Source organism: Onychostruthus taczanowskii, unplaced genomic scaffold, assembly GCF_017590055.1.
Source record: "Onychostruthus taczanowskii isolate IOZ18803 unplaced genomic scaffold, ASM1759005v1 scaffold74, whole genome shotgun sequence".
NCBI classification, from domain to species: domain Eukaryota; kingdom Metazoa; phylum Chordata; class Aves; order Passeriformes; family Passeridae; genus Onychostruthus; species Onychostruthus taczanowskii.
Window position 1 is genome coordinate 1,517,461 of NW_024505229.1, and position 20,383 is coordinate 1,537,843.

The window sequence follows — 20,383 nt, forward strand, 5'->3', positions numbered from 1 at the left end:
TGTAAGCTGCAGGATCAAGGAGAAAGGAGAGAGATGCAGAAATTGTGTGCTTTATAAACTGAATTATTTTGAGTAATTACAAGGGCACGGGGCTATTCCATGTGATATAATTCCAACAGCAGAGGCAGGTGGCATCATACTTCAAGAGGGAGTCTGTGGAGCAGAGTTCAAACAAGAAGGTGATGCCTCTGATGCCTCAGGTTTTGGCTTTTCTGTTTTTCAGATTCTGTGCTGCTTTAGTGTGTGGGTCTGGGCTTCACATTAGGGGATGGTGAGCTCTGTGCACAGAGCAGGGAGACAAAACAATTCCTTCTCTAGCTGGGGACCAAGGACAAATGATCCAGATCTCAGGCCCAAGAGCATGAACAACATGGGCTGGAGAGAGAAAAACAAGCAGGATGGGATTGCATGGGCTGCAGCTGGAATTGGACACTGAACTGCAATGTGCAAATGGAGCAGAACTTATAAAATGTGTTCCTCCATGTGCAGAACAACATCTGCTCATCACTATGATGAGAATTGTAACAGTAATTTAATGCTTTTGAATGCTGTAAAAAAAGGTTTCAGCAACTTTGATTTTACCCCAGCTGGCTTCAGCAATGGCATTGAAACAATTAGATCAGGTTAGGTGTTGTTAGAACTCTAATCACAGTTCTGCTCTGTAGGTAGGTCTCTGAGACCTACCTTTTGCAACTTTCCCAAAACCCTCTAATGGAGTAATCACAGATCCTCTGAACAGAGAGAGACATAACTCTCTCCCAGAATTTCCCTGGGAAGCTGTGAGAAGGCTCAGAGAAAAGAATGAGAAACAATTCTTATCTCCACTTGCTGCACCTGTTGTTGTGCACCTGTGGAATGTGTTATGGAGATTTGTTTACCAAAGGGTGATTTCTTAATTGGACACTGGTGATGGTGTTTTGGCTCCATTGACCAACGGGATCCACGTGTATGTCTAGCAAGGGTGATGGGTTTCTTCTGAATAGTACAGTATAATAAAACAACTGATTAGCCTCCTGCAATCATGGAGTCAATACTAATTGTTACCCAGCAGGGACCACTGCTACAATACTCTAATTTTAGATATTGCTACACCCATGACCAGCCGTCCATTTTGTGACCATTTTGGGTTCACCTGGGTGTAGCCCTGGCCAGGCTCTTGTGCTGCCCAAGGTGCATCCATTGAGGAGATCCTTTTAATAAATCCCTACTTTATTCTTTAACTCTGTCTAGCTGTGGCTGCAGGCCCCCAGCTGGGTAATAATTAGCATTGACTCCATAATTGCAGAAGGCTGGTCAATTGCTTTATTCCTCTACACTAAATTATACTATATTTATTGTGGAAAAAATGCTAATCACTTGTTTTTAGAATTTTAAAAGTTTAATAGTAATAAAATGGTTATAAAAATAGTAATATAATTAGAGTAATAAAAATTTAGACAATTAGGATTTAGGACAATATGAGACAATAAAAACAAAGAGTTACAGACAGTTCAGGTACCTCTTTCTGGGCAAAATAAGCCCAAAAAAGGACACAGAGGATTAACCCTTAAAAACAACAGCCCTTTGCATATTCATACACCTCATACATGATGCATAAATTCCATTCAAACAAAGGATTCTGTCTGGTCAGTGTCAGCTTCTTCCTCTGAATCCTAACGGCATCTTCAGGGCTGAGCAAGGTGGGAAGGACTCGATAAGAGAGCAATAAATTCTTTTTTTCTGAAAGATTTAGGTGTCCTGTGGCTGCTATCTCAGTGTGAGTCTTTTCTTAAAGTGTCTTACATAGCATAGTTTCTATTTTAACATTATGTTATAACCTAAAACTATATTTAACACACTACTTAAGAAAATTAATACGGCATAATTTTCTAACATAACACATATAATATTAATATTTGTGAAAAGCCAATCATAAAATATACATTTTTTCACATTTATTAAGAAGCTCATAACCCTTATTGACCATCTGATAGCTCAGAGAAAAGAATGAGAAACAATTCTTATCTCCACTTGCTGCACCTGTTGTTGTGCACCTGTGGAATGTGTTATGGAGATTTGTTTACCAAAGGGTGATTTCTTAATTGGACACTGGTGATGGTGTTTTGGCTCCATTGACCAACGGGATCCACGTGTATGTCTAGCAAGGGTGATGGGTTTCTTCTGAATAGTACAGTATAATAAAACAACTGATTAGCCTCCTGCAATCATGGAGTCAATACTAATTGTTACCCAGCAGGGACCACTGCTACAATACTCTAATTTTAGATATTGCTACACCCATGACCAGCCGTCCATTTTGTGACCATTTTGGGTTCACCTGGGTGTAGCCCTGGCCAGGCTCTTGTGCTGCCCAAGGTGCATCCATTGAGGAGATCCTTTTAATAAATCCCTACTTTATTCTTTAACTCTGTCTAGCTGTGGCTGCAGGCCCCCAGCTGGGTAATAATTAGCATTGACTCCATAATTGCAGAAGGCTGGTCAATTGCTTTATTCCTCTACACTAAATTATACTATATTTATTGTGGAAAAAATGCTAATCACTTGTTTTTAGAACTTTAAAAGTTTAATAGTAATAAAATGGTTATAAAAATAGTAATATAATTAGAGTAATAAAAATTTGGACAATTAGGATTTAGGACAATATGAGACAATAAAAACAAAGAGTTACAGACAGTTCAGGTACCTCTTTCTGGGCAAAATAAGCCCAAAAAAGGACACAGAGGATTAACCCTTAAAAACAACAGCCCTTTGCATATTCATACACCTCATACATGATCCATAAATTCCATTCAAACAAAGGATTCTGTCTGGTCAGTGTCAGCTTCTTCCTCTGAATCCTAACGGCATCTTTGGGGCTGAGCAAGCAAGGTGGGAAGAACTTGATAAGAGAGCAATAAATTCTTTTTTTCTGAAAGATTTAGGTGTCCTGTGGCTGCTATCTCAGTGTGAGTCTTTTCTTAAAAAAAGTACCTTACATAGCATAGTTTCTATTTTAACATCATGTTATAACTTAAAACTATATTTAACACACTACTTAAGAAAATTAATACGGCATAATTTTCTAATATAACACATATAATATTAATATTTGCGAAAAGCCAATCATAAAATATGCATTTTTCACATTTATTAAGAAGCTCATAACCCTTATTGACCATCTGATACAGCTTTAACCTAATTGGTAAATCCCTCCAAACACCATCACCAGTGTCCAGTTAAGATCCCACCCTTTGGTAAACAAATCTCCATGACACATTCCACATGTGCACAACAGGGTGCAGCAAGCAGAGATAAAACTGTTTCTCATTCTTTTCTCTGAGCTTCTCACAGCTTCCCAGGAAAACCCTGGCAGAGAGCTGTCTCTCTCTGTTCAGAGGATCTGTAATTACCACATCCAGCTTCTGTTGTAGGTGAGGCTTCACAAGCCATCACCTTTGGCCAGGCTCTTGCTGAGCTCCCGATCAGCAAGCTCATAACCCTTACTGACTGTCCAATACAGCTTGGACCTAACTGGTCAATCCATCCAAACACGATCACCAGTGTCCAGTTAAGATCCCACCCTTTGGTAAACAAATCTCCATGACACATTCCACATGTGCACAACAGGGTGCAGCAAGCAGAGATAAAACTGTTTCTCATTCTTTTCTCTGAGCCTTCTCACAGCTTCCCAGGAAAAACCTGGCAGAGAGCTGTCTCTCTCTGTTCAGAGGATCTGTAATTACCACATCCAGCCTGTGTTGCAGGTGAGGCTTCACAAGCCATCACCTTTGGCCAGACTCTTGCTGAGCTCGCAGTCAGCAAGCTCGTAACTCTTACTGACCATTGGATAGAGCTTTGATCTCACTGGTCAATCAATCCAAAGCAGTAACCCCTACTGACCATCCAGTACAGCTTTGACCTAACTGATCAATCAGTCCAAACACCATCACCAGTGTCCAATTAAGATCCCACCCTTTGGTAAACAAATCTCCATGACACATTCCACAGGTGCACGACAACAGGTGCAGCAAGTGGAGATAAGAATTGTTTCTCACAGCTCTCCCCCAGGGTTTTCCTGGGAAGCTATGTCTCTCTCTGTTCAGAGGACCTGTGATTACCACATCCAGCCTGTGCTGCAGGTGAGGCTTCACGAGGCATCACCTTTGGCCAGGCTCTTGCTGAGCTCGCGGTCCTGGATGAAGCCGGCGAACATCTGCGTCTCCATGAAGCCGTGCAGGAAGTGGCGCACGGTGCGCGAGCCGTGGGACTTGCGGAAGGGCTCGCGCTGGAACACGCGCTGGCCCTGCTCCGTCACGCTCATGTGCAGCGAGTAGTGCCCCACGATCTCCACGAAGAACTGCACAAAAGCCTCCGAGACCAGCGAGTTCAGGCTCGTGTCACCTGTGGGGAGGACATTTGGCACTTTGGTCATTGCTCTCCAGGGCTTGCTCTGGGTCTGGATTGAAGGCACTGGAGATGACAGTTCATGTTCAGACTCGGGTGTTTATTATTTCTTCTCAGTAAAACAGTCTCACTGCTGTGAGTTCTGCAGCTTTTCATTAGAAGGCACAAAATGGCTAACAATCTCTTGTTACAAGGTCTTTTAAAGCTAAACTATCCAATTAAGAACTGACACCTAGATTATTTCCCTGTCAAACATCTGGTGTGTAATGAGCTTTTAGGTCGTAACAGGCTAAGTTTAATTCTCTTCAAGAATTAGGCAAACTACAGAAGACAAACTCTCTGTAAAACAGAGAGTTTATATTTATGGAATTATATAATTTGCTGGTGCCATTCTCTCAAGCCCCTCAGAGTTTTTTAAGTTTCTCACATTCCCTTATCAGATGAATCATGTATAAAGCAGTCCAACTTGGAAAATGACTGGCCAGATTACTCTCTAAAATACAGAAATTTGCTACGTTCTCTGAGAAAAATATTGTCTCTGCCACTTAGAAAAACAGAATAAAATTCAAAGCACAACTGGATACAATAAAATTCAAAGCACAGAGGAACTGACCCTTTTGGCCCAAAGGAAACTACAGTTCTGCACACACTAATTGTGAAAAGAGGAACTGTCAGCACACCAACCTTCTCACACATTCACAAGATGTTCTCAGCAAGATCACAGGGAAACAGCTAAAATGTCACTTCTTAGTGTTTTTTTTTCAATTTGCTCATTTCTATCAACTCCATGGTAGAGATCTGCTAATGGGAAAACATTTTTCCAAAGAACCTTTTCCACAGAAAGTACCTTGTGTGTCAGTCTGCTCGTGTGACAGGATTTCACTCCGTTCTTCCAGGATTTGTACAAGTGCAGCCTGCAGTTTATGGGGCAGGATCTCATCCTCATCTGATGCCTACAGGCAGAAACAGCCAAGGAAGGACTTTTGTGTTATTCCTATCAGCAGGAGAACCAGGGGGTAGATTAGAAATATTCATATCATGCCTAAAGCAGTTAGAGGGGAGTTATTCTGTGATATATCTTAAGGGAGACAATATATTTATCTTGCAACCACAGAAATGAAACACATTTGCTCAGCATGCCCCAAGTAGATTTTATTAGAGTCACACAACTGGCCACCACACAGACTCAGGCTTATTTCACCAGTAAAACACACAAAACCAATAAAAGTCTGTTGAGAAAATATGACAGGTTTCATAACATGGTTTAAAAAATCCCCCATTTCTTTAATACCTTTCTCCAGTTGCAGGCTGCAATACAAAACAGAACAGTGAGGCAAGGAAAAGGAGAAGCAAATATCCTGAGCTAGTAACAAAATCCCCAGCATTTTTATAGCTACTTGTCTGGGGATGCAGAAGCACTTTTGGGGAAGTTCAGCAGAGAATCCCAAGTGAACTGTGATTGTTTGTTCCCTAGACTGTCACTCCTGAGAAAAACAAGAACCCAAACCAACAAACACCCCCCAGCTGGATGAGAGAGGAGAAAGTGCTGTACAGAACAGGGAGAGACAGACAAAAACAGCAGAGAACCTTAGGGACTCCCTTCACCTAAGAAACCAAGTAAGAGTTTTTAAACTCAGCTCAGACAAGCAGCATCTTTGGCTTTGCAGAGCTCTCCACCTCATGCAACCTCAACATTGCAATAAGGATTTGTAAGCCTGTTACTTTCTCTGTCAGTTCAAAAGGATTACAAGGTATTTCTTCAGCCACTGGAGTCTCCATATGAACACCAGCTTCTCCTGATTTCTCTTTATTTTTTTTTTTCATCAATGCCTTTTCTTGGCATAAACCCACAAGTTACTGGTACTGTTATTTCACTCACCTCTTGCAAGAACTTGTCAGCACAAAGATCAACAATCAGAACCTGGGGAGACACAGAAAACACACTGACTCATAACCAGGTATGTTGCTGTATAGAAAAAAAAACAGGTTTTAATTTGTTTTTTAGATGTGGGATGTTTTTTAAATAGGGCTGTCACACACAAAACACAAGTTTTGCATGGGTGCAGCCTGTCTCTGAGAACAGTGAATATTATTATTTTTGATAATGCTGGAACATCCTGACATTTATCTGGCAAATTCACCAAGCGGCTCAGAGAAGTTTGAGAGTTTATACAGAGACAGAATCCAGAGATTATTCCAGAGAGGTCAGCCTCATCCCACTGACACTGTCTGTGTCTCACATATCCTCACCTCCTCTATGGGCAGGTCCCAGAGCTGTGGCAGGGAGCAGGAGAGGATGCCAATGAGGAATGGGGTCGGAGAGCACACGATGTCGATCATGGAAGCTGGCAGGACGGGGATGTAGGTGTGCTGCCAGGTGAAGGGGTAAAGTGTTGCCACTGCAGCGTGCCCACATTTAGACAGAGTGCTGGAGAGGTGGGAGAAGCACAGGGAGGGTGGTCAGGGTCTCCTTCAGGGCAGGTGTCACGTGTGTACAGTCTGTGCATCAGCAGAGGCCCCATGCACCCACTTCTGAACTCAGTTATGGGGAGCTAAAACCACCATCAAGCCAGGCTAAAGAGGCAAAAAGGAAACATTCCCTTATCTCCTCTTGTGTAAACAGCATACTCCCAATTCTAGGCATGCACATGCTGTGTGGGGAGTGCAGAAGGTTTTCAAATGGAACTAACTGCAAAACTAGACAAGCTTGGACATGGGACAGGTCCGAACACAGAAGAAACAATAACAACCAGTGACAGCCTCCCTCAGCAAGAGCTACTCAGACTCATCTCTTACCTTAAGTTGTCAGCCACAAAGATCACCCTCCTTTCCAGCAGGAGAGAGGCAAACACCCGGATGGTGTGGGACACACTCAGACACTGCAAGAGGCACTCAAAGTCAACGTGCTCCAGCCTGGAGTCCAAGGGGCGGCACAGCTCCATCACCTGGGAGCACACAGACACGGGGAGAGCTGGGGGAGAGCCCAGAGCAGGGACCTCAGCCTGAGGCACAGCTCAGCAGCTCCTCCTGAGGGGCAGGAAACACGGAAAGGCTGGAGCTGTGCCAAGGGAGTTTAGGTTGGGTATCAGGGAAAGGTTCTTCCCCCAGAGGCACTGCCCGGGCTCCCTGGGGAATGGGCACAACCCCGAGGCTGCCAGAGCTCCAGGAGTGTTTGGACAGCACTCCAGGGATGGGATTGTTGGGGTGCCAGGGGTTGGACTCAATGATGCTTGTGGCTCCCTTCCAGCTCAGGATATTCTCTGAATCCATGATTCTACATAGAATCCCATGACCAGACAGCTGGCATGGGGCAGCACAGAAGAGTGCCCCAGAAGCTCTTCATTAAGAAGCAGGGAATCACTTCCACAGCAGATGATTCCACAGCAAACACTTCTCTGGGACAGTCTCCCTTCCAACTCCAGGATGTTTTCTTCACACTAATTATTTCCAGGTATAGTGAAGCAAGGCAACCTCGACAAAGGGGAGAAATCTCCATTGATGTTAGAAGGCTAACTCATTACTTTATTCTGCTATATTATTCTACACTACATCTAAACTGAATCTGCACACACACTCAACTGAACAGAATCTCGTGACTGTCAGCCAACAGTCCTGACACACACACCTGGATTCAACTGGTCAATGAATCAAAACACACCAGAATCCAATGACCAATTCCCTTCAGGTAAACAATCTTCCACAATACATTCTACTTGTTCAAAACACAGGAGCAGTAAATGAGATAAGAATTGTTTTTTCTTTTTCTGAGGTTCAGAGAATGTGAATCCCAGAAATATCCTTGGGAAGTTGTGCCTTGCTTTTCTCTGTGAAGACAAATGCGGCCACATCCAGGCACCACTGTGCAGTTTGCAAAGAGCCTTTGTGCCCTCTCTGAGACCCCAGAGAGGGCAGGCAGCTCACCCTGAGCTGTGTTACCTCATCTCCTGCTCCTGGCAGGAAGCTCCTGACGGTGATGGTGCGGCCCGGGGCGGGGAACGGCGCCTCCATCACGCTGCGCATGAAGGGGTGCACCAGCGCTGGGGACATCTCCCGCCTCTTCTCCACCTCATCCAGGATCTGCAGGGAAACACACAGAGCCTTGGGTCACTGCTGCTGCTGAGCACAGGGGAGAATCCATCAGAGAAGGATCCAGCACAGACCCACTGCCCTCTCCCACCTCGCTTGGGACCCCTGTGAAATTCATCTCAAATGTCTGAACAGTCAAACAGGAACAGCTTCCTGTGAGCACAGCTCTCCAGTCTCCTGCTACTGGAAGGAAATACCTTGTACGTAGTCATCAAATTCTCATTATTTAGAGGAGTTAAGAGGAGCAACACCCATCCCCCTCACCAAGAAACCTCCCTGAAATGCTGTTCTAGAAACTCTATGCTCCAACAGTCAGAACCATCTTCCATCAAATCTTGTCCCTGTATTCTGCTGCAATAACTGCTCTTTATCTGCAGCAGCTTTCCCCAGCCCTCACCTCCTTATCTCCCCTCCTCATGGTGCTGCAAAAAACCAGGGGAGATCCAACCATGTCCCAAGCTGATTTTCCATTTCCAGGTCACAGAAGAAGAGGATGAAGGGGCACCCTCAGTAACAGCAGGTATTAGACGATGAAGGGGCACCCTCAGTAACACCAAGTATTAGAGGATGAAGGGGCACCCTCAGTAACAGCAGGTATTAGAGGATGAAGGGGCACCCTCAGTAACACCAGGTATTAGAGGATGAAGGGGCACCCTCAGTAACAGCAGGTATCAGAAGGCCTTTCCTGGCAGTAATTGCTGAAGCATTTGTGCATTGCCTGACAAGGCTCAGCACCAGGATTATATTTCCCTGCTCAAAGCAAAGACAGAGAGGAAGCACCACTCTCCTGGGATGAGCTGCAATCACTAAGCCTGACAGAAGCATCCAGTCACTCTGTGCAGGCTGTCAGGGCTCAGGAATAGGCTGTGCCAGCTCACCTTGGAGAAGAGGTTGAAGCAGCCCAGGCGGCTCACGATGCAGTACACCTCAGGCAGGCGCTTCCCTTTCCCTTCTGGCTGAAAGGCAACAGCAACAGCTCTGCTGAGAACAGGGGGGCAAGGATCAACCCAGCACCCACACTGCAGCTGATCTGCAGAACTCCTTCTGCTACAGCCCTCCCTACATTTATGACTATGAAGGTTCTCAAGGAACACCCAGTTCCAGCAGCTGGGTCATGCCCAGAGCCCATTTCCCTATTTCTGGGCACCATCATGACCCTTCCCTCTGCAACCCAAGGGCTGGCACCACCACAGCAGCACAAGATGGGTAGCCCACGTGGGAAAGCAGCCCTGAGTCATGTCCTGACAGTGCCCAGACAGCACTTCCTGTACCCCCAGCCCTCCCAGAGATGCTCACCAGGAGCTTCCTGCAGTACCCGAACCAGCGGCTGCCGTCCTCCCCCGTCAGCACGAAGGAAAAGGTTTCACTGGGGAACAAGGAGAGTCAGGGTTAGATTCACCACACAGCCCAGGGGACAGACTGACAAAGCACACAGACTCCTTCTGGTCATGCTGACAAGGGCCAAGGCATGATTACAAGGACTTTGGGATGTGTTCAGGGTAAAAACCTGCACCCCATGAGCTTTTCCATCTCTCCCCCTTCCCAGGTGCTCCCACTGAGCTTTTCCATCTCTCCTCCTTCCCAGCTGCTCTCACTGAGCTTTTCCATCTCTCCTCCTTCCCAGATGCTCCCACTGAGCTTTTCTAGCTCTCCTTCTTCCCAGCTGCTTCCCCATTCAGCCAAGGAGCAGCAGAAGCACTTCCAGCCTTGGACAAATTCTCCCTCCTTACAGGAAAGGCAGCAGCTCTCTAGCCCAGCTCCATACCTCATCCTCCCTCCTACCACAGGGATTTTCTGGATCTTTTCCCCTACTCTGGCTGCAGCTTCTCTGGCACAGTCCAAAGCTTTCAGCATTGCCTCTTTCAGTCACAAGTATTCAAAACCAGGTGTTTACCTTTTAAGGTCTGATGAAGGGAACCAGTCTTTAGGATCTGGAAAGCAGAATTTGGGAATGACCTTTAGCCTCTCTTCAGTGTCCTTTGATGGTCTGAAGGGATGTTCAGGCTGGAGGGGTAACAGATGCATTTGAAGTCACTGAAGTTGGTGCACAGCTGCAGCATTTAAAATACAGAAAGCATCTTCCTAACACTTCCAAAGGCTGATCCATCCCATAGCTAATGCACAGGTACAGGAGAACATGTTCTGACCATTAGCAGATTCCCAGTTCCCACTTGCATTTTTCCTGCTGATTGGACCTTTGTAAAATGGCCCAGCTTGATAAGGATGGAGTAAGGATCTACAAGCATGGCTAAGTTTATTGGAAAATGAATCTAGAGATGAGCCCCCAAATGATGGCTGGGTCAGCCTGCCTTGGTTCTGCCCCTGGCAGATTTGAAAACACTAACAGGAACAGGAATGTGTTCAGCTTTTGATCACTAATAAGTGAAGTGTAAAAACTCTCCCTGAATCACGTGTTCCAGCCACACCACATGTGGGCTCAAATCAAATCCCTCAAGGACTCCAGGACACTTTCCATGATGAAAACTGTCCAGAAAGAGCAAAAGAAAGGTGTTCAGATAAGAGGCTTCATAAGAAATGTAAGGAAATTTTACACATTTAAGAAGGAAATGACCCTGAGAAGTGGAAAGTTTATTGCATGAAGTTGATTTTAGGCACTCAGCACATCCAAGCTATTCCAGTGTCCCAAGTGTGACAGCACAAAGTGTTAGGAAAACAGAACAGCATTTTCACAGAGTAACAGTTGTTCAAAAGCTTAGATGTCCTTGGGCACACAGCCCAAAGCAGAGGGTGACAGCAGATTACTGGGAAGCAAAGCTAATATTAGAAAGGGAGACACCCAATCTGACCCACTGTCCCATCTAAGTCACTCACCAAAACACTTTCCCTTGAGCAGAAGATAAATAAATCTGAGAAAATAATTTTTTGTGTCAGTGCCTTTATAAAAGCCAGTGGAGAGCAGGAGGGGAACCCTGTATTAGACTTCCCAAAGGCAATGGAGAGACTGAGAGGCTGCACCAGGGAAAACCCAAATCTGCTGGACTCCTTTCTCCCTCCCAACACTGCAAAGTTTGCGCAGATATTATTTGGGTGTGTTCAGCTTACCCACTAAATTAACACTGTGCACTATTTCTGGCTGAAGTTCCTTATTTATCTTGTGAACTCGAGGCATGTACTCACTTAAGACACTGGAGTTATTTGCACACAAATCCTTTGGGACACTGTGGGACCTGCTGGGGTCCCACACAACAAGCCTGAGTGGATCTGACATCTCCTCTGTGTGGATGACATGCAGATTCCTCAATTATCCCTGGCTTTCTGAGGGCCCAGCCAGAATTGCTGGCTCTGTTCTGTTTTCAGTGGAAGGCAGCAGGTATGAGCCCAGACACTGACAACTGAATATTCATCTCAATCTGGTACCACAGAAACACCAAGGCTCCATCTCAGCTTCCCAACTTAGCTCACTGAGCTATAAATTCAGTCACACACTGGTTTTGCCACCCGTTTGGGCTGAACAGCTTATTTCAAAGAGCTTGGCTTAGCTTCAACTTCCACAGCTCTCCTGGTTTTGGGGGCTTCTACAAACAGCTTTGCCATTTTTTTTATTATTCTTTTTCAAAACAGTACAAATAAGCACGAAAGCCCTGGGACTCCAGTTCCTGTGCATCATCAGTGCCTGACTCCTTGTTTGTAAAGGACAGACTGCCAGGATGAGGATCCTGCCAGCTTTGGGACAGAGCTCTGCACTCCTTCCTCTCCTTCAGCTGGTATCAAATACCCCTTGGCTTCATGAAATTTGAATTAAGTAGGAAAAAAGTAGTTCAAAAAAGAAAATAAACTTATTATTAAGACACATATTCAACAACCTCCTGACACCACACATTGGGTGTGCAACAGAGCAAGGTGCCCCACATTCCAAATCCAGATCCTGACCAGTGCAGTTCAGAAGGGGAAACAGAGCAGAGCAGATTCCCACACAGCTCCTACCTTGCTGGGGAACTGCTGGATGATGTGTGGTGTGTAGGTGACCTCAGATGCCTTCTTGTGCAGGGACACCACCACGAAGAGCTCGAAGAGCCGCTGCTCCTGGAGCTCGATGAGATCCCTCTCCAAGGTCTGGTAGTGCGGGTTCCTCTTGGAGGCCGAGCGCCTCAGGCACCTGGGGCGACCTGGGGAGAGCAAAAAACCCCAAACCAGCCTGTGGCTGGCACTGCCACACACCTACAGGGCACAGAAGAGGACTCAGCATTGCCATCAGAGGGGGAGAAAGGAACGGGTGGATTTGCCCAACATTCAAATGCTCCCCGTGGGATATGAACCCTGTGTCAGCTCCTCGTGCACAGAGCTGAGCTTCCCCCAGGGAACAAGTGACAGGAGGAGAGGAAATAACCTCAGATTCCACTGGAGGAGGTTTAGATCGGATATTAGGGACAATTCAAGGTGCCCCACATTCCAAATCCAGATCCTGACCAGTGCAGTTCAGAAGGGGAAACAGAGCAGAGCAGATTCCCACACAGCTCCTACCTTGCTGGGGAACTGCTGGATGATGTGTGGTGTGTAGGTGACCTCAGATGCCTTCTTGTGCAGGGACACCACCACGAAGAGCTCGAAGAGCCGCTGCTCCTGGAGCTCGATGAGATCCCTCTCCAAGGTCTGGTAGTGCGGGTTCCTCTTGGAGGCCGAGCGCCTCAGGCACCTGGGGCGACCTGGGGAGAGCAAAAAACCCCAAACCAGCCTGTGGCTGGCACTGCCACACACCTACAGGGCACAGAAGAGGACTCAGCATTGCCATCAGAGGGGGAGAAAGGAACGGGTGGATTTGCCCAACATTCAAATGCTCCCCGTGGGATATGAACCCTGTGTCAGCTCCTCGTGCACAGAGCTGAGCTTCCCCCAGGGAACAAGTGACAGGAGGAGAGGAAATAACCTCAGATTCCACTGGAGGAGGTTTAGATTGGATATTAGGGACAATATCTTCACTGGAATGGTTGCTGTCATTGGAGCAAGCTGCCCAGGGCAGTGGTGGAATCGCCATCCCTGGAGGTGTTTAAAAAACGTGTGGATGTGGCCCTTGAGGATGTGGTTTAATGGTGAGCATGGTGGTGGTGCTGGGTTGATGACTGGACTTGATGACCTTAGAGGTCTTTCCCAACCCTAACAATTCCAGGATTCTGTGATTCAGACAGGGAACACTGGCCTGCAAATCCAGAATCCTGCAAATCTGCAGGTCTGCAAATTCCCCCTGACAGACACTGAGATTTCTCCTGCTGCCCTGATGTTCTTACACATCTCAGAGTGTACGACAGGGTACCAGGGAGTGCAGGCCAGCTGCACCAGGTCAGGAGCTGCCAGGACTCAGGGAGCCACTCCAAACACCAGGGGCACTCAGGAGAGGCAGAGGCAGCTCCCTGGCCAAGGCACCCCCAGGCTGGGCTGTCCTGACAGGCAGCACAGGCTCACAAGAACAGGCACAGCCCTCTGACGTCAGGAATTCCTGTGGCCCAGGCACTGTGACACATTCTAGACACTCTCAAACAACTCTTCCATCAGGCAGTGACTCAATCTTTCTGAAGAAATCTCAATATTTCTGCTGAGATTCTTCACTCTCCACTACTCTCCTTAACATAGGGGAGTTAAAGCCTTTTGAATATTTCCCTCTAAGTAAATGAAACACCCAAAATAAAATCATAGAATAGAATCATAGAATTCATAGAATCCTTGAATGGTTTGAGTTGAAGAGACCTCAAAGCTCTCTCCAGTGCCACCCCCTGCCATGGGCAGGGACACCTTCCACCATCCCAGGCTGCTCCAAGCCCTGTCCAGCCTGGCCTTGGACACTTCCAGGGATCCAGGGGCAGCCACAGCTGCTCTGGGCACCCTTTGCCAGATCCTTCTCTTTAATCTATCTTCACATGGAAGCTAAAAGCACCTAAATCCAAGCAGGTGTTTCAGGTCTGGAGTTTGGGTCTATGATCCAGCTCAGGACATTGGAGCCAGACAAATACCCGGGTGAACTCTCCCCAGAAGAAAGGACATTTCACAGCATTACATAAAACAGAACCAAGGGAAGGAATCAGGAGGGAGATAACCACAAGCAGCAGCAGCAAAGGTGATCAGGAACAACCTCCTTCCAGCCCAAAAATGACTCTGCTTCTGGTGACTGGCAGATTAATGGCATTAAACCTCAAGGGCTCAGGGGAAGGGGAAAAACAGAGGTTGGTTTGTCACAGCATCAGCTCCCAGACGTGGCCATGTGGCCTCTGAGAAGCTCCCTGGCCCTGTCTCAGCAGATCCCCACACGTCAGCTCATCCCACCAGGGCCTCAGCCAAGGGTGCAGTGCTGTGGGACAGGACCAGCCCTGTGATTCACTCACTTTTGGGCTGATTTTCCGTATCGCTTTCATTCCCGCTGGTTTCACCTGAAACACACATCGTTTTCACTTATTAGCCATGCAGAAGGAAGATGGGCAACACCCAAAGTTGGGAAAGAGAGACAACCAGAGACTCATCAGATCAACATCCCTCAGGGCTGCCCACCAATCCTGCCCAAAGCATCAGCCAAGGGCAGCTGGAAAATGTGTTACAGCAGCAAATTGCAAAGAGCAGAGCTGGTATCAAGGCAGTGGTGCCAGTGAATGACCTGCAGGTCAGCTGAACACAGGCAGAGAACACAAACCAGCTGGTTGGTTGAGGCTGCTATAAAACTTAACAGGGCTGCTGAACAGAATAATTATAAATAAAGACCCTACACAATCAGAATAAGGCACACAGACAATGAGTGCAGTAGTCACTGGTAGCTCTCATGCCAAGTGATTTTCTGAGGAATTTTTGCTTTAATCTGCTTTTTTGGAAAAGCACTTTTAACCAGCAGCACAGCTCTGCAAGCTCAGAATCCCCACCTTGTGACAGTGTTAAATTTGTGTTAGGAAGGTGTTCCTTGAGCTGAAAGCTCAATTCCAACCACAAGTGTGGGGTTTGCACTGCTGAGTCAGCATGAGGTGGTGGTGCCAGGCCAGGGACAGGGGAATTGTGCCACTCAAGGTGTTTAGAGCACAGACAGTGGTGCTGGAGACCTCAGTACCTTTCACTGGAGCTGCTTCTCTCCCAGCAGGACTGAGCAGCTTCACCTTCTTCTTTCCACGCTTGGAATCAAAGATCTCCTGTATTTTCAGCACCAGCTGAAATCCAAAGCAGAAGCAGAGGTTAATGTTGGGGTCCAGAGAAGGCTCCAAGTGCCAACAGGAGGGCAGCCCAACAGCCACCACCCAGGACTTGGGGAAAGCTGCCCAAATCCTGCAGGAACCCTGGCTCAGAGGCTCCTTCTAGCCCAGCTCACTGGATAAAGAATGAGCACAGATTTCTGCTGCAAGAGAGAGATTCCTGTCAGCACAGCTCAAAGCTGACAGCAGACTGTACAAGCACTCTGGAAACTGTCACACTTGCCTTCCCAAATAGAAGTGACAAACTGTCTGGCATCAGATTTCCATTTTCTATGCAAAGGCACTTGCAAGAACATCTCAAACCCTGCAGCACAGAGGACTCAGAACATGCTCCCCAGCACCCCAACTCTTTCCAAGCCCAGAAAAAGCAGAGCTCTCTCACTGTAACTTGGGGTTGGTTTTTGGGTTTGCTGCTGTAGTTGATGTCAGCTCAAGTCTCCTAAAGCACAAGGGAGGCTGCTCCAAGCACAGGCCCTGCCCCAGGTGTTGCTGGAATGAGAGGATGATGTACTCAGGGTACCCTGCTCTAGTGGAAGGTGTCCATGGCCATGGCAAGGGGTGGAATGAGGAGGAAATTAAGGGCCTTTCCACCCAAACCATTCTGTGATTTTGCACAAATGAAGACAGACAGTGGGACAGAACAATGGCTTTGTGCTGCAGGACCACACACCTGGTCCAGTGGAAGAAAAAAGCTGGGTAAAAGCACAGCCAGTGCAGACTAAGCACAGACATGAATGCAGGACCACACACCTGGTCCAGTGGAAGAAAAAAGCTGGATAAAAGCACAGCCCAGTGCAGGCCAAGCACAGACATGAGAGAAGGGTCAGCACTTTGACACTCTGCATTGGTGCTGGTAATCTTCCACTGGTCACAACAACCTTACAGCCAAAGTCCTGACACTTTCTGTGTCCCTGTCACAGCCTGCTCTGTGCTTTCACCTCACCTGCCAGTGCCCCAGGGGCTCCTGACTCCCTACATCAAAGGCAGCTTCATGGCAAGAGGGATTTACCCTAAATGCAGGGAGCAGGTCAAGTTCATTCCTGCCTCAAGAATTCATTCAACTGAACACAGGAGGGTGGGGCCCAGCCATTTGTCATCACAAATACAGCATAAAAAGAAATATATTAAAGAGAACCTGTTTGTTCAGCTCAAGTGTTTAATCCCCAGATCAGCAGTCCAGGCTTAGGTTCTCCTTTTCCAATGGTTTTTTCCCCATTTTTTGCCTCAGCCAGCCCTCCCAGCACGAGGAGGCTGCAGGGAACAAACAGCCCACTGCAGAGAGCAGTGCTCCTCCTGCCAAACCTGCCTTCTTTCCCTTTTTACCCAGCCTTACCTAGGAGATCTTAATTTCTGTCCTGATTTTTGTGCAGCTGAGTCACCACCCTGGGTGTGTTTAAGGCAACCATGTGTTTCTTAGGCAAAAGGTTTTGTCTTTTTAGACCCCAGTCCTTTTCTCAACCTCTCGAGCAATCTTGGCTCAATTCCTCATGAGCAAAGAGAGTAAAGTGCTCTTCCTGCATGTAAATTGTTACCAGATTTTTGGAATAGGTTTGCTTTTGGAGAACATTTTATTTTCCCTCTCCAAATGAGAGATACTCTCCATCACAGCATTTTTATAATCTTGCCATCTCCTTCCTGATTTTCCAGACCTAGAATTCGTTTAAAAACACAGACAGAAGTTACTTGATACTCCAAAGCACTTTAAAGGTTTGAAAAGTCCTTTGCAGCTGTCCAACTCTACCTCACAGTCTTGTGCAATCTGAGCAAATACACGTGACTTTGAGATGAAATAAAGATCTGCTGAAGTGAAATGATTTTACCACAGAAAAATAAGTCTTTCTCACTACCACAACTGGAATTTGAGTCCCATGCACCAAGTGCCACCACAGTGGCAGCTGCAGCTGCCCTTCTACAGCACGTGGTGCCTTTTGTCACAGAGGGATGCGAGCTGGTCATCAACATGAGGACCTAGAAATCTTCCCAAGGCACCAAACTGAACAGTCCTCTGTGTGAAGGTGGATTAAAAGCCTTCCTCATCCCTCTGGCCTCAGCAGCATAATTGTCTCTGCAGCCAGGCAGGAGGGAGAGGCCAGAAGGGACAGCTGGATGAAGGCTTTGTGAAATGCTCTTATCCCTGAGAGTTCCTCTGCACCCTTAAACTATGAAACAGCTGCTCCTGGTGCCAGTCCAGAACTCCAGGCCAACATTCCAAGTAACCAAGGGCCCCACAACTATCCCACAGCTCAGGGCCTGCAGTGGAACACCAGGATCAGCCTGGGAAGTCACTGGGAGCAGGGACATGTCAACACAGCATTACAGAGCTGCCCCTGGAGCTCTCCAAGAGCACAAACACAGCACCAACACTCCATGGAAACACTGGGAACAAGGCTTAGGTGACAAAGCACGAGGAAGGCCTTGTGTTCACACACAGCCCTGACCTCCAGGCCAACACTGAGCACTTTGTCTGCCCACAAAAACACCACTGTGATTCTTGACCAACAAAACCACTACTGTCCCACCTAGAACTGGCACTCAGACCCCCAAACACCAGCCCTGCCACTTGGAGAGGGAATGGCTGGAGCAGCAGTGCCAAGCAGCAATCACCTGCCTGGCCCACAGCTCTGTGGCCCCTCACAAAGCACCTGCAAAGCAGCAAGACCTTGAAATGCCAGGCAAGAAGTGAAGTTTTACACTTGAATCTCACCCAGGGCAGGTTCTTTCTCCTGCTGGCAGCCTCCACTGCTTGGAACAGCTTCCACTCAGACAGAGTGACAGGCAGGGAGGTCTCCTTCCCCACCTTCCCTTGGAGATTTGTCTGGGAGGGCTTCAGCTCCAGTGACTTACGGCTGAGGAAGGAAGGTTTTGGGGGAGGCTGGAAAACAGAAGCAGAAGAGATAGTCAAGCATGAGATCCAGCTTTGGTCCAAGGTCACAGGCACAGGAGTCAGATTACAGCTGGTAAATCTGCTCTACCAAGCTCTCCATCCCACCTCCCCACTCAAACATCTCACCAAATCTCCCTTGTTCCTACTCTTTTGCTCCTTAGCAGCTTAATCAGCTGCCATGGCTGCTCAATATTTACATTATATATTATTTACATTAATAACAAGCAATAAAACAATAAGGCAAATGAATGACTTGCAGTGTGGAATGTGAGGCTGAGCATATTCCCATCATTGTGGGAATGATACTGCAAATACCTGCCCCTTTAATCCCCCCACCCCCTACCTTGGGAGCCCTGCTGATGCTCCGGGGAGGGGGCAGCTTCCAGACAGATGGGACCTTCCACAGGGGCAAGGGCAGTGCTCTGATATCTTCATAAGGATGTTCTTTTGTAGCACCTGGAAAAAGCATTGGATGGGGGATTTATGAAAGGAGATAAAGCCCTGTAATTTTTGCCAGGGATATAAGTGGGGAGAGTGTGCCAACAACAGGGTCTGAGAGACCTGTTTAAAGCTGGATGAGGTTCCCACCACATCCTTCTAACCCACTGCCATCAACTTGGAAAACTGCACATGGTCTCAGCAGGACAAAACACTTTTTCCCCTGCAGAGCAAGCAGCTCTATTGCAAAGCAGCTTATTTTGGCAGCGCTCACACTGATCTCTGTGCAACACTCAAGCAAAGCATTCTAAGGGCTAATAAAGAAATCAATTTAGCACAGGCCAATTCCAGTGACCTCCCATGACATCCAAAATCAGGCTGTTCACGTGCAGATGTCACCAACACCAACAAAGAACCCCAGATGGGGAAGACCTTGACAGCCCCAGAGCCGGAAAGGGCCTCAATGCATCCTCACCTTCACTCCTCCCTCCCCAGCCCCACTGCCACCCTTAACCACGGTGAGAACACCCCCAGAAGCCCAGGCACATACAGATAATGTCCTCGTAGATGTTGTCTTCAGACTGAGTGCAGAGCAGCCTGGATCCTGCAGTGCCATTGGTCTCCTCCCGGGGTCTGTGGGAGCCGCTGCCCGCCTGCCGCTTGCGGAAGCCCTGGATGTCCTCAAACTCAAAAGATTTCCTAGAGGAAAACCAGTGTGACTTCTTCTAAAGGCACCTGCTGGAGTTGCTGTCTGCAGTCCAAACACAGTTGGCCCTCCTTGGGACCATCCAGCACACGGATGCTCCACTCTGGGCTCGCATTTCCAAGGGTTGAGCAGCTCAGCCCCTCACTCCCAGCCCGTGGGGGGGAGGGAATCAGAGGGTACAAGAGAGAAAACACGTGCATGTCGAGATAAAGACAGTTTGGAAGGTAAAGCAAAAGCTGCACGAGCAAGGAAAGCAAAACAAGGGATGGGATTCATTCCCTATGTCCCTCGGTGTTGAGCCATGTCCAGGGGCTCCATAATTTTTAACGATTACTTGGGAAAACAAGCTCCAAATTTCCCCCTGTACAAGAGAGAAAACACGTGCATGTCGAGATAAAGACAGTTTGGAAGGTAAAGCAAAAGCTGCACGAGCAAGGAAAGCAAAACAAGGGATGGGATTCATTCCCTATGTCCCTCCATCATTTTTAACAATTACTTGGGAACACAAGCTCCAAATTTCCCCCCTTTCTGCTTCTTCCCCAATTATTACTGCTGAGCAGAACATCACAGGGTCTGGAAAATCCTTGGGGTCAGCTGTCCCTGCTGTGTCCCCTCCCAGCTGTGTGTGAGCACAGCTCCCACACTGCTGTGTAACCAATATTTTCATCACAACCCCAAAACACAGCAGCACACAAGATGCCAAGAAGA

General features: G+C 47.3%; 1 protein-coding gene across 1 annotated transcript in view; it reads right to left on the minus strand.

The window, feature by feature from the left end:
• Positions 1-20,383, minus strand: part of DENND2C (DENN domain containing 2C) — a 29,905-nt gene that overhangs the window by 1,089 nt on the left and 8,433 nt on the right. The window contains 15 exon segments of the mRNA XM_041422809.1: positions 4,141-4,380; positions 5,231-5,336; positions 6,263-6,304; positions 6,634-6,811; positions 7,180-7,328; positions 8,320-8,460; positions 9,348-9,425; positions 9,766-9,835; positions 10,364-10,473; positions 12,952-13,133; positions 14,802-14,846; positions 15,509-15,605; positions 18,352-18,519; positions 18,875-18,987; positions 19,520-19,668. Coding sequence (XP_041278743.1) covers positions 4,141-4,380; positions 5,231-5,336; positions 6,263-6,304; positions 6,634-6,811; positions 7,180-7,328; positions 8,320-8,460; positions 9,348-9,425; positions 9,766-9,835; positions 10,364-10,473; positions 12,952-13,133; positions 14,802-14,846; positions 15,509-15,605; positions 18,352-18,519; positions 18,875-18,987; positions 19,520-19,668 — 1,868 coding nt within the window.